The sequence below is a fragment of the Schistocerca cancellata genome, chromosome 8 (assembly GCF_023864275.1).
Source record: "Schistocerca cancellata isolate TAMUIC-IGC-003103 chromosome 8, iqSchCanc2.1, whole genome shotgun sequence".
NCBI classification, from domain to species: Eukaryota; Metazoa; Arthropoda; class Insecta; order Orthoptera; family Acrididae; genus Schistocerca; species Schistocerca cancellata.
The window spans coordinates 512,252,468-512,265,027 of NC_064633.1; the positions used below are offsets into that span (position 1 = coordinate 512,252,468).

At 42.1% G+C, this 12,560-nt stretch overlaps 1 protein-coding gene across 1 annotated transcript in view; it reads left to right on the forward strand.

The window, feature by feature from the left end:
- Positions 1–426: 426 nt before the first annotated feature.
- LOC126095662 (zinc finger protein basonuclin-2-like) overlaps positions 427–12,560 on the forward strand; it is a 128,443-nt gene continuing 116,309 nt past the window's right edge. Inside the window, exons 1-2 of the mRNA XM_049910419.1 lie at positions 427–684; positions 988–1,073. Coding sequence (XP_049766376.1) covers positions 666–684; positions 988–1,073 — 105 coding nt within the window. The 5' untranslated portion in view covers positions 427–665. The remainder of the gene's footprint in view (positions 685–987; positions 1,074–12,560) is intronic.

Below are 12,560 nucleotides of genomic sequence, written 5' to 3' on the forward strand. Positions count from 1 at the left end.
TACCATGTCGAGAGGTTTCTGGAGTGAATAGTTATTACGTGGGAGTATAATGCCATTCTTCGCGAGCTGAGGGGATGACGTTTGATGAAACGTGTGCTGAAGTGTAATACACAGAGAATTGCAGTCTAGTACTTAATGAACAGCTGGCTCCGTACCGCTGTTGCTCAGGCGTTGCGCAGCAGATGGTGAATGCCCTCGCGTAGTTGCGTTTGTTCGGAAGTAGACTGCACCGGTTAAAGCGCTGGGCGCCGGGTCGTTCGAGGCGCTGCGCTGCTCGCGGTAGGGGAAGTGTGGCAGTCGTCCGGGCGCCGTGGTGGGGGAAGGGGTGGGCCTTCGCGCGGACGAGGAGTGGGGACGCCACCCCGTGGTGGGGGAAGCCGCGGCGGGCGGGCGGCGGCGGCGTCAGTCTACGCCCGTCCCCCGCAGCTGCAGCACGCGCGTCGGCACCGCTCGAGCGTAGCGCGGGCGACAGCCACCCGGCCCGCACTGTCACCCCGACCATCTAGCGCCCTGCCGACGCCCGGGAGGAGATTGCCATCAGAGCGCCAGGGGACACCTCCTTACTGACAGCCATGCAGCCGAGCGGGGAAGAGTTATGACAATCACAGAGACAGCTGGAGGCACTGTTTGGGCTCAGTGACCGCTGGTTTCCGATGTATCCCGCGATGTCGCCGATGGGTACAAGTAAGTTGCGTGGAGTGGTTGGTTTTAGTACCTCCTTGGGATAAAGACAACGTTGCTAATAACATAAACAATAAAGCAAATTATGTACAGTAACTAACTTTATTTACATAAAATATTGCAGTTTTATTTAAATTTATCTGGGTAAAAAAGACATTTTTCGTATTGTGTTACGTTCTGAGGGGCAGTGTCATATAGTGGTATTCGTGTACGCCAAGCCTCTGTGTGTAGCAGTATGGAAATGGATAAGTATGGGAATGACAGGTAATAGTCGGACAGTAATGGATACGCGTGTCTTTTCCGCAGGTGACGACGCGACCCTGCGGCGCATGCGCACTGCCCACGACCAATCAGCGCTCAAGTCGGCGCCCAGCGGCCTCATGATGGAAGTGGTAAGTACGAGCACTGCACGATCTTCTCTTCTCCGTGACCCCCCGCCCCCCATCCCCCTCCTACCTTCCTACCGCGGCGGCCCCCTACCAGCAGAGTTCCCAAGTAAGTCTCCGCCTGGCGTGTTTTCCCCCCCTCGGTTCTTGAGAGGCCGATAGATACTGACTCCTCTCTCTCTGCGGTGCCCGGTTGACAAATTACGCGGCCGACTCGAGCTGGTCCGCGGACGACGGCCAGTGTACCGGCGGTTGCACTCGCCGCAGCAGTGCGCGCCCAGGATCGGGTAGTCACAGCACACTCGCGCAGCAGGATCGGTCGGGTTTTGTCGCGCACGACGTGCGGCATGTGAGGCGCCGCGCGATGCTGACGCAGAACAGCGCCGCGACGCCCGGCGTCGCCACAGCCGCCCCGCCGTCGCCGTCGCAGCAGCGCCCGACGCCGACGCCGGCGCCGGCGCAGGGCTCTCCCGGAGCGGCGTCTCGCCTCGCGCCTCTCAACGTGAGTCGCAGCCCGCTCGCACACCTCTCGCTCCGACACTCTGCCCTGCTCGTTCAGTCACCGCCTGACACCGAAAATCGCCCTGGCCCACTGGGCGTCGTGGGTCTATAGACTCCACCTGACGTGGTCTTCCACGTACTATGCGAAATCACTTTAAGGGTGTATAATACTTAAGCGGCTTAGAGAGACGGAGCAAAACTTATTTGAAATGAACAGGCCAATTAAATCACAACAGGAAACATCAAAGTTTGATTTCGAGAATGTCATTTCATCTTTTGCTTCGAAAACATCAGCGTAGTCAGCTGTTAATGATAAAGGGCCTACAACTGCAGCAGTTATCGTGTGATTATTTTCCGTCCTCGGTCTTTTTTACGCAACAAAACTACCTATATCTAGGTGGCTCTGCCGATATGAGAACGGAGATCCATACACGAGCGCCTTATTCGCATCCACAACTCTTCCATCCGCGACGGCTAATTTTTAAACTTCGTAAGGCACAGATCCAACGGTGTAACTTCTCCTGGCGTAGATTTGCGTCTGCTGAAGTCGGGTCTGGAAATTTACATTCCGTTCTGTAGGTAGGCCTACGTAGGGACTGAGAATGAACACACTTTAATGCAAGCTAGCCTGTCGTACTCTTAATACGTCCGGAAAATTACAAATTTACGTCGTAATGTCTGTATCGTTGCTTATATTTGTGGCAATTGTTGTTCTTCTTCACTTAGGATTATCATGTAGAAAAGAATAAATATTATTCGTTTTTTGCAAGTGACGGTTTATTTTGTTTCCAATTAAACCAATGTTGAAGCCTACTACAAACAGGTGATACATGTTTAGTGGAAAACATTCAGACGGATAAGTATAATGTTTATTCTTATCTACATGACAGACATAATTACTGTACTGAATTTTATGAAACTTTCTGCGATACACTTCTACAATGTTAGGAAGTAGAATGAAGTTCCGTTAAAAATTATCGTCACATTTTGCGTACTGTTTACATTTAGTCATTTAATTACTTTTATTAAATTGACGTTTATTCCACAAAATGTCGAATCATGTTGATGTGCTACAGTGCAATTAGGTTCCATTGAATACTTGTAAATAGATTTAAGATGAACGTTGGTGGATTTACTAACACTTTTTATGACGTGCCGCACGTGATAAACAAACAGGAGTCAGGCCACGAAGCGATGATTCCAATGCATAGAGATTGTCCTGGAAGAGCCTTACACTAGCTATGAAGCAGCTTTCGGTAACTGCGTAAGTGACTTGCTATTGGAAAAGAAACATGAATGACACAGTCGTAAGGCAACTGCTGAAAAACAGATGCAAGTGTGTGGACAGCCTGAAAGAACAACCTTTCGCCTTATTTAGCCCCTGCAGGTCATTGCAGAATGAAACTAACATAGCGGCACTCTGTCTTTTATGAGTAATAATAATGACTTAAAGCAAGAATTTTTTATGGTGCACATTACGCAGACGAGCGAAAATAGTAGTACTGATACTACCCTTTAACATTTGTCCACAAAGTAATTACTATTGCTGGTACCCGTAGACATGCGCTGCCTTCTACACGCAAAGTAATATTACGGAAGATAACCGCATCCGAGAACACTTCTAGCTGTACAGATCACCTGATATGGTTTTTCATATACCATACTATGCAAAATAAAGTAAGGGCTGTATTGCTAAACGAGCAGTAATCAAGTCTACGAGAAAGATAGCGCAAAGCGTATTTGTAATCTGGTCGTGAGTTGTCGAAGCCGACGAATGTGAGTGAGGACAGGATTCAGGTAACAGACGATTCTCTAGCGTATCCCAGTACCTACCTTAACACAAAGTTGGATGCACTCCCCTTTATGAATACAGAAAATTGCAATGTAAACTCAGAAGAGTTATATTACGCTATTCTCCGACGAGTATTTTGATGCAAATTATGTACTTATACCGTAAATTGAGAAAAATGCTGGGTGCAGAAGCCTTGCAACACCTCAACGCCAATCAGCGTAATTCTTATATAGAAATAACAAAGATATATCTGCTCCAGAACGTTTTACTACTAGAATTCCAGGCGTATGCGCACTGTTCCGTGAGATCAAATTTTTACACACCGACATTTGCGTTAAATTTGCTGGAATCACAGGTAGACTTACAAGTGGAGTTAAATCTGCATGACTCATATAACACGTGTTATATATTTACATTTTATTTTTTAATTGTGGTTTTTGGCCTGAAGGCCACACATATCTATATACTGTTCAGATTTTTTGAAGTGACGTTCTGACATTTTCGCGGTTCGGAATGATAGATCAGCTATCGGGGACCGCATCGAATCCTTTGCCGTGTAAATAAAGAGTTGTTTGATCTCGTTAAATCATTTTATATGAATTGTAAAATAATGCGGATTCAGTGCCTTGCTGCGTTCAGTGAGCGAGGTGATCTTGAACCTAATGATCCCGGCACGACAGATTCTGTTAGATAAAAGAAAAGAAACCTGAGTTGACGGATACGCCATAATACTTCTGAATGAAACAGTTAAGGCGAGAACATTGGAAACATCAACAAAGAGCGTGAACATTACGACCTTAAATAGTATGCACTGCAATCCTGAGATATTTTACTACGTTTAGGTATTTTATCGACCGATATGCATTCTGTGTGCTATGTACTGAACATAGCCTGAACTTCGTATTGCCTCGGAAGAGCACGGTTTCTTCCCAGGAGAGAAGGCGTATAAAGCGTCCGCAGGATGTGTTTTTCGAAGGACGGACTAGGCCTGAAACTACAGTAACTCTGTCGGCAGAACACGAGTGTATGTATCACTTTTCTTTGTCTGATAATATGTTTAGCACCTTCAGATAACTACTCGCCCCCACCTAATTTTTCAGGCACCCATTTACCACAAAATGTAAGTTATACAAACGATAGGGTAACAGAATTCGATTTTGCATGTGATGATGACGTGCGTGTCTTTAGTACTCTGCCCTATGTTATAAATATAGCTGAGTATGAAATGAGATTTCGTTTTTCTTTTTTTTCACAATTAGGTTTCTAGCAAACTAGTTGTTACATTTCTGGATACCCATCAGCGTTTAAAGTATCGGTTACTCTGAGTTAACGTAGTAAACTTAAAAGTTGTCCCCAATAACTATTCTAAAGAATAACAGCGTGCATTCATCGTCAGTATTGCTTGAAAATTGATTAATATGATTACTATTCCTGTTTATGTGTGTAACATGTCCAAGTAATCTGTCTTCCTGACCTTTTGCGATATTTGCTGCTGCACAATAACCTTTTCTCAAGTTCAATTTACTAATGTAAGACTTTGAGTATTAGGTCTACTGATCCTCGTTTCGAAAAAGTTGCATTTATTCTTAAGTGCTGAGCAAGTACATATTCTATTTAATAAGAATCAAGAAAATTTTTTGTGTTCGTTATGGGACACACAAACTTAGATCTGATGGGTTTATGAATGAGATAACGTAATGTATAAATGATTTCCTTCTTTTTTATCTATTCCCCCTTTCTTTGTAGAATATGATGACTGTAAATTGTAATCTCGTACTTTTTTTCGAGCTCACAATCGCTACGAATATCCCTAATATACTATTTCTTGAGAGATCGTAAGAAAGGAACTCCATTAAAATTAATCAGGATAACAGGGATTAGCAACGGAGAAGTTTAACAGTTAACGGATTAAAGAAACTTATTGCTGTATCCACGGAGAGGAAATTTATCTTTCAAACATCGAAAACTGCCGGGGGAGACAAATTTGCTTCGTTTGCAACAAGAATGCAATCCAAATCATGTTGCTACGACGGTTTCCACGATCATGCCATACGACTTTCCTAAATTTTCTCTTCTCACCTACAAAGTTTTAGAAACAAGATTTATGTGATAACACAAAAATCAATAAAGAGACAGTGTGAATAAAACCAAACGGGCTACAGTTCGCGATTTAATTTCGTTGCCGTAATCGTAAATTTGCGTCTGAAGTTCGCATTATTAATGCATATTATATAAATTACGCTCTTACTATTTTGGAGATAAGGGCCTGTGTATTGGCAATGGATTTTAAGTACTTTAGTTACCTTTAGAAGATGAGACAGGTCTCATTACGACCATAGTGCACAGAAACGTAATGCTGCTCGTCTTTATAGAATCTGTTTTTAAACATGACTGTAATTTTTTAAAAAATCTACCGCTGATCTTTTGCAATGTGTTACATGATACACAATAAATCGGTTTCTTATTTGACCGCCAATATACAATTAATCTGATCAAAATGTATACTATGTACACAGGAATCAGTAATATTTGTGTTACGTACTATGCTGTGAAATACGTATCGTGTCGATTAACACTCGATGGTGACCACATATTGCAGATAATGATTTACTGTGTTTTGTATGTATGATTTCGAAATCAGTACTAGTTAAATATTACTGGTTGTACTCAAACAACCGGCAAGAAAATCACAGAATTGTTTGTATAACTACACAGTAGTTACTGCCAAGTAAAAATAGCACTGATATATTCAGTTGCAAATAAAGGCAGTACGGTGAAATGAATCGCAAGAACACTTGTTTAACAAACTACTACCATCTTTGACTCAAACGTGTTGAAGACAGCGGGTACCTGTATCTATTTCGCACGAATATCATTTTCAAATGTCTTATAGGAGTGGGCGACCAGCACATAAAAAGTTGGAAACAGATTTAATAATATTCCGAATAAAATTCCTGGCTAATAAACTTCATTTTCTTTTCGTGGCATGTTGAATGACTTCACTCATACGTCGGGACAGCCATTTCAAGAAAATTACGACCTATTTCTTTATTGTCTGACGTAGGGAAGAAATGAAACCTTCATTTTGGAAACAAGTTATATATCTACGCTTCATTACATCAATATCGGATTTCGCTGTGTGTCGTAAGGTTGCATACATGAATTTTCGTAAAAAGTAATTTATTCAAATCAATTGTGCGTGGGGCACAAAATTGCTAGGCAATTCTGCTGCGCTGACTAGGCGTAAATGAAGATGTGTGAAATTGTATATTCTAGGCGACTTCAGTGGTGATTTTTAATGCCTTTTTGACATTTGTAGGACGTATGCTGTACTCACACATTACTACCTTATTCATCACACAGCACTAATGCTTGCTTTTTATTTTATCGTTTAAAATTAAGCTTCAACTGACGAGAGAACTGGACAACGAAAGGCAGTTCCTGTACTTAAGGAAACATAGAATATAACCTCTTGAAATGTGTCAGAAAAAAGCCTTTGAAATTGATCTTAGTACACTGGCGTACCTAGCCAGTAAGGCGCTTCTTTCAGAACAGGCTTCTGTTTCCGAATAGCGCCTGCGAGGTAGACTTTGAAGAATGTGCTGCGATTTTTTTCTTGTGGTTTCACTTACGTTTCTACACTATTCTTACGGCGGATTACAGTTTATATTAGTCGCATGATCGCTGGGCAACTCGGATATGCTTTGTAAATGAATTCCTGACGGGGAAACATACTCTCCGAATTTTTGACAAAATTGCAACCTCTATCGGTACTTCGCTGAAATTGATAGTAAAATAAATGAGATTTATCTTATTTTTTATCAGTGTAATTGTTGAAGAGAGTTGCATTTAGTCGGTTTCATAATAATTCCTCAACTGGTCAAAAACTCGCAGTCGGATCTTTAGACAATATTGATAGCAGGGATACTGCCTAAAAGTTATTTTGTTCTTGAACATGAGTAGCGGATGTGAACTTCAACATGCATAACAACATAATAATTGCCAGTGGCTCTTTTTAAATCCTGAACGCCAGTTGTTCTTTTTAAATCCTGAACTACCGAATATTACGTCTGAATGTCGCCTTTGCAGTGCGCTGAATTCGAAGAAGACCGAGGGATGGGTTTTTGTTTAGTAACAGAAATTGCCCTTCACATCTGTATCTTTATGTAAGCGTTGGCATTCAGCAAGTGACGTTTTTAAACGGCCCAGAAGCGAGAAATGATCACGTCGACAACGTTAGCGAAAAGCGGTGTGTGTCACGGCAAAAGCTTTTCAGTATTTTTGCTCTTCTTTTTTGCGGTCCGCCCCCGCCCGATAAACAGCTCTCGGAGCCAGTGTCGCCCCCACGCGGATATTTTTCGGACGTCCGCCCCCACGCGCGCGGGGGCAGAAACAATCGGGGCGACTGTATTTTTAAGCGGCGGCAGATCGGATTTGGCTCGTGTTTGTGTTGCAATCAGCCGATAATCAATACCTCTCTCTATTAGCGGCGCTGCTCGCGTAATGACGCCGGCTCGTCCATTACCGTCGCCGGAGCGGCCGCGTTCGCAGTAATTGTTTTAATTATCAGGTGAGCGTCTGGTCCGGACCCGAAACGCGAAAATAAACAGCGGCGGCGGGCGCTGCGCGTCCATCGCGCCGCCCGCTAAAGAAACTAATTTGCTAGCGGCTGCTGCGCTCTCTCGTGTTTGTCAGGTATGCGTCGAAGCGCCGTAATATATCACTGCTCTCACATTTACCCACATACCATTCTCCTGTGCCATTTAATCATTAGTTCATAGAGCACTGTGTAAATTACACGAGGTCACACGGCGCTTCATATGGTATCATCAAATTTTGAAAGGGTAGAAGAGTATGAATCATTACACTACGAAGTTCGAGATTAAAATAGCCATGAAAGCAAATAATACTAGTAAAAAACAAAAAATTGTCTACGCCTAATAACACATCCACGAGCAAAGAATTTACTGCGTTTTACAACTTTCCATAATGGGAAAGTAAAGAAGAAAGAATAATCATTTGCCATATTGGAAAGATTGTTTTTTCGTTTCTGTTTTGTAATGAAAGATGTGCGTGTATTCCTGAACCAGTTACAGTCACCAGTTATCTGTCGTTATCTTAATACTTTCCTCGAATCATTTTGGAAAATTATAGGAATCTAAATAAAGATGTCTGGACCAGGTACGCAAGCATGAATCCTCTTTATGGGAACTTTCTCGTGCTTTTTAATTCGCTGCTTTAAGCTAAAATAATAATTAAAACGACTTTTGCCGCGCGGGGTAACCGTGCCGTCTAGGGCATCCTGTCACGGTTCGCGCGGCTCTCCCCGTCGGAGGTTCGAGTTCTCCCTCGGGCATGGGTGTGTGTGTGTGTGTTGTCCTTAGCGTAAGTTAGTTTAAGTTTGATTAAGTAGTGTGTGAGCCTAGGGACCGATGACCTCAGCAGTTTGGTCCCATAAGACCTTACCACAAATTTCCAAATTTAACGACTTTTAAATGAACTGAACTATTTTTCTGTGCCATTGTTTAAGAGAAAAGCGTCCTTTTAATACAGCTTAAAATATTTTGCAGGAAATAGGAGGAATTTGCTAACAGAGATTTCATCAGCTTGAGTTTCGAAACAAACGGTTTCTTAATAAACGGCTTGAAAGCTGGCTGAAGCGTATTGAAATTGTATGTTGCTGTTCGCTGATAAATAATGTAATGGTTCTTGTACTGATTGAATGATAGCTGCTGTTCCTTTGAAACTTATTCCAGTTGTAAACTACAGATCTAATGAAGCGAAATGATTCGCTGTAATGTCGGAGCAAGAAAACCCAGCTTATTAAACAAAGTTTCGTATGGGATACGAGAAATAACGCACCGCGATGTTATTACTTCTCTCTTTTGGATTAAAAATATTCTTCGGCCCTAGCACTAGTGGCCCTAAAATATGATCCTATATGACATGATAGCGTGAAAATATGCTATCACTGACGTCGGCGACGGGGAATATTATAGCCGGGAATGTATCTGTATAGAACTTCAACAGAAAGTAGTGAGTACGTGCCTTTCGGGAAGAACGACTGTTTTTAAGCCTCCGTAAGAGTTCGAATCTCTATAATTTGACCTTCACGGTCATTTCCTGGGGTGGCTGCTTATAGGAGGAAGCAATATGTTCGTTGACACTTGTAGAAACGTGCGTTCTCGGCACTGTAACGGTAAACCACACCGGCAAGCAAGGAGAAAAAGAGAGACCTAGTTAAAAAATCTACATATATTAAATTGAATCATTGGGCTAACGATTTCTCCTTTTTCCCTCAATATTTGTTACTGATAAATCTTGTTTTTTCATTAATATTTATTCAAAGAAAACCTTCTCAAGGAGGTCTCGTAAGCTACATAAATGGAATATCATACAGTTCTGCCGAATCTGATTGGGGATCTCCAAATATCGGCCTTGCAAGCCTCGCGCGCGGAATGACACGAAAATTCAGGGAGAAAAATGTGACTCGCTATAGGTAATTTGTGATCTCATCCCAGAGTTGTGTTATGTAACTTCTTACGTTTACTTGGTGTTTTAAGTGATTAATAATCTCATTAATTTGCAGACAGCTATTAGTGTGTTATTGTCAGAACATTTCGGAGAGGAATGCCAGATAGGAACAGACGATATATACGAGGTACAATGTTGTGGGGGTTAATACCTTCATCAGCCATCGCGATTTACGATTTGTATAGGCACCCTAAATTACTTTAAGTGAAGGCAATGATCCTTGCTTAAAAGGCGGTAATGTTTCAGTCTCGCAGTGATGTACTACGTTTATTATACCTCGAATACGAATAGTTACGTGAGCATCACTCCATAGCGCGACAGTCTGCTTGTAAATTGATTATATTGCTACCAGACATTCACAGCTTCGTGTTTTGAACCTCTATTATGGATTTATTAGAAGATCAAAATATGCGATGATGAAAAAATAAAATGCCTTTAGGCTCTTATGTTGGCGGGAATACTTTAGCGTAATAATCAATTCAAAGAGTAGTCGGATGTACCCTTAGGTGTACTCATAATATCTGTGGGTAGTAAAGAAGAAAGGCAGCTCTTTAATGCTTACCGCTATACATTCTCTAGATATAGCTGTTGTCCGCAGATGCGCACAAGTAAATGCTTTTGTCCAGATTTGTGAGAAAAAATATACTTTACAATTTTGCCTTTAGGCTCTTATGTTGGCGGGAATACTGTAGCGTAGTAATCAATTCAAAGGGTAGTCGGATGTACCCTTAGGCGTACTCATAACATCTGTGGGTAGTAAAGAAGAAAGGCAGCTCTTTAATGCTTACCGCTATACGTCCTGTAGATATAGCTGCTTTCCGCAGATGCGCACAAGTAAATGCTTTTGTCCAGATTTGTGAGAAAGAATACACTTTACAATTTTTTGATAATGGGGAAACCGCTCTAATAGCCAACACCTGCCACAATAGGAGTCCCTCAGGTCAGGAAGCACACTATGTTAACCGCGATATTTACGAAATCATGTTCATCAGCCCAGTGAAAAGATTGTAACTACGAATAGGTCTGCTGGGACAGTGGTTTAAAATCTAAACATGGATACGACCACAGTAATAAAGTAGTGTACATTTTCATTCCACACCTTCACACAGTGTCCGAAAGTGTATCATTTTAAGCTGTTACACGACAGATAATTACAACGTTCGACGACCACGTCAATACACGCGTGGCGACTGGTGTCCCACCATTTGCGAAGAGACAGCCAGCGGGAGCACTTCTTTTATTCGAGTCTTTGCGATAACCACTTACTTCAGAAATTATTATCATTGGGCAGCGTACGTCAGTCAGTCGGGAACAAAAGTGACTGGCAGGTACCCTGCAGCGCCCCGGTGACGTCATCAGAGGCACATAATCACCATCAGTTAGAAGCCAGCTTAACGAGCCGCCTGTGCACTTCTGATCTGTCGAAGTCAGCCCCTCATCAGACTGAGAAGTGGTCATTAACAGAGAAAGAACGCGCCTCTTAATGCTATATACGCAAGTTAATTTTGCGCGATCTCATAAACAAACTCACTCTTATTGTCTGTTTATATTACAGATGCGAGAGGTAAGTTCCACACTTTTTCAAGAGTGATTGCTAATAGTTCTTACGAAAATTGCACTGTCCATATTTATTTCATTAATAGTTATAAGTGATACTTTTTTCATTGTTTGAAGACGGAGTTCCAGTAATATATTCTGCTTTCTGAAACATTGTATTTCTGCAAACATCTTGTCTAAAGTTTTAGAGACAGTACGTCAGCCAATTACAAACACCTACCAAAGACGTCACCGGAGTGTGCGGACACACTTGTGGCCATCGTGCATTCTACGTTTCTTCATATAGTTGTTACGAACGAAAACGAAACAAAGTTTCGTCTTTGAAATACGACCTTACTTACCTTTTTGATAATATCATTTAGATTAGATGGGTAGATCACATAACTAATGAGGAAGTATTGAATAGGATTGGGGAGAAGAGAAGTTTGTGGCACAACTTGACCGGAAGAAGGGATCGGTTGGTAGGACATGTTCTGAGGCATCAAGGGATCACCAATTTAATATTGGAGGGCAGCGTGGAGGGTAAAAATCGTAGGGGGAGACCAAGAGATGAATACACTAAGCAGATTCTGAAGGATGTAGGTTGCAGTAGGTACTGGGAGATGAAAAAGCTTGCACAGGATAGAGTAGCATGGAGAGCTGCATCAAACCAGTCTCAGGACTGAAGACCACAACAACAACAACATTATTTACGAGACGTAGCGGCAAAAATTTATCGCTCTCTTAATGTCATTGCTGCTAGCACACGTAAAAACGCAGCAGTCAACATCATCTTTCATTTTGAAACAGTGTTACTATCCCATTTCTTCGTGAAAGGCAGAACTGGTCCAGTGTACCATAAAACTGAAATTAACGGCAACGCTACAATAAGATCTGTGTATTATGAGTTCTTTGACAGGTATTACACAATCTAATATTCCCGTGGCAACACTGTAGTCCTGCGTGCATATTCAGACTTAACTTGCTGAACGCTAAGGTAATCGAAAATTTTTGAGAGATGCAGCAAGTTGTTGTTACTTCGTATGAGAGACTGACAAAATCCGGCTGCATTCCTGACATTTCAGCGATTCTTCTTGAACGATACATGGCGTTCAGCTACTTTTTATTTA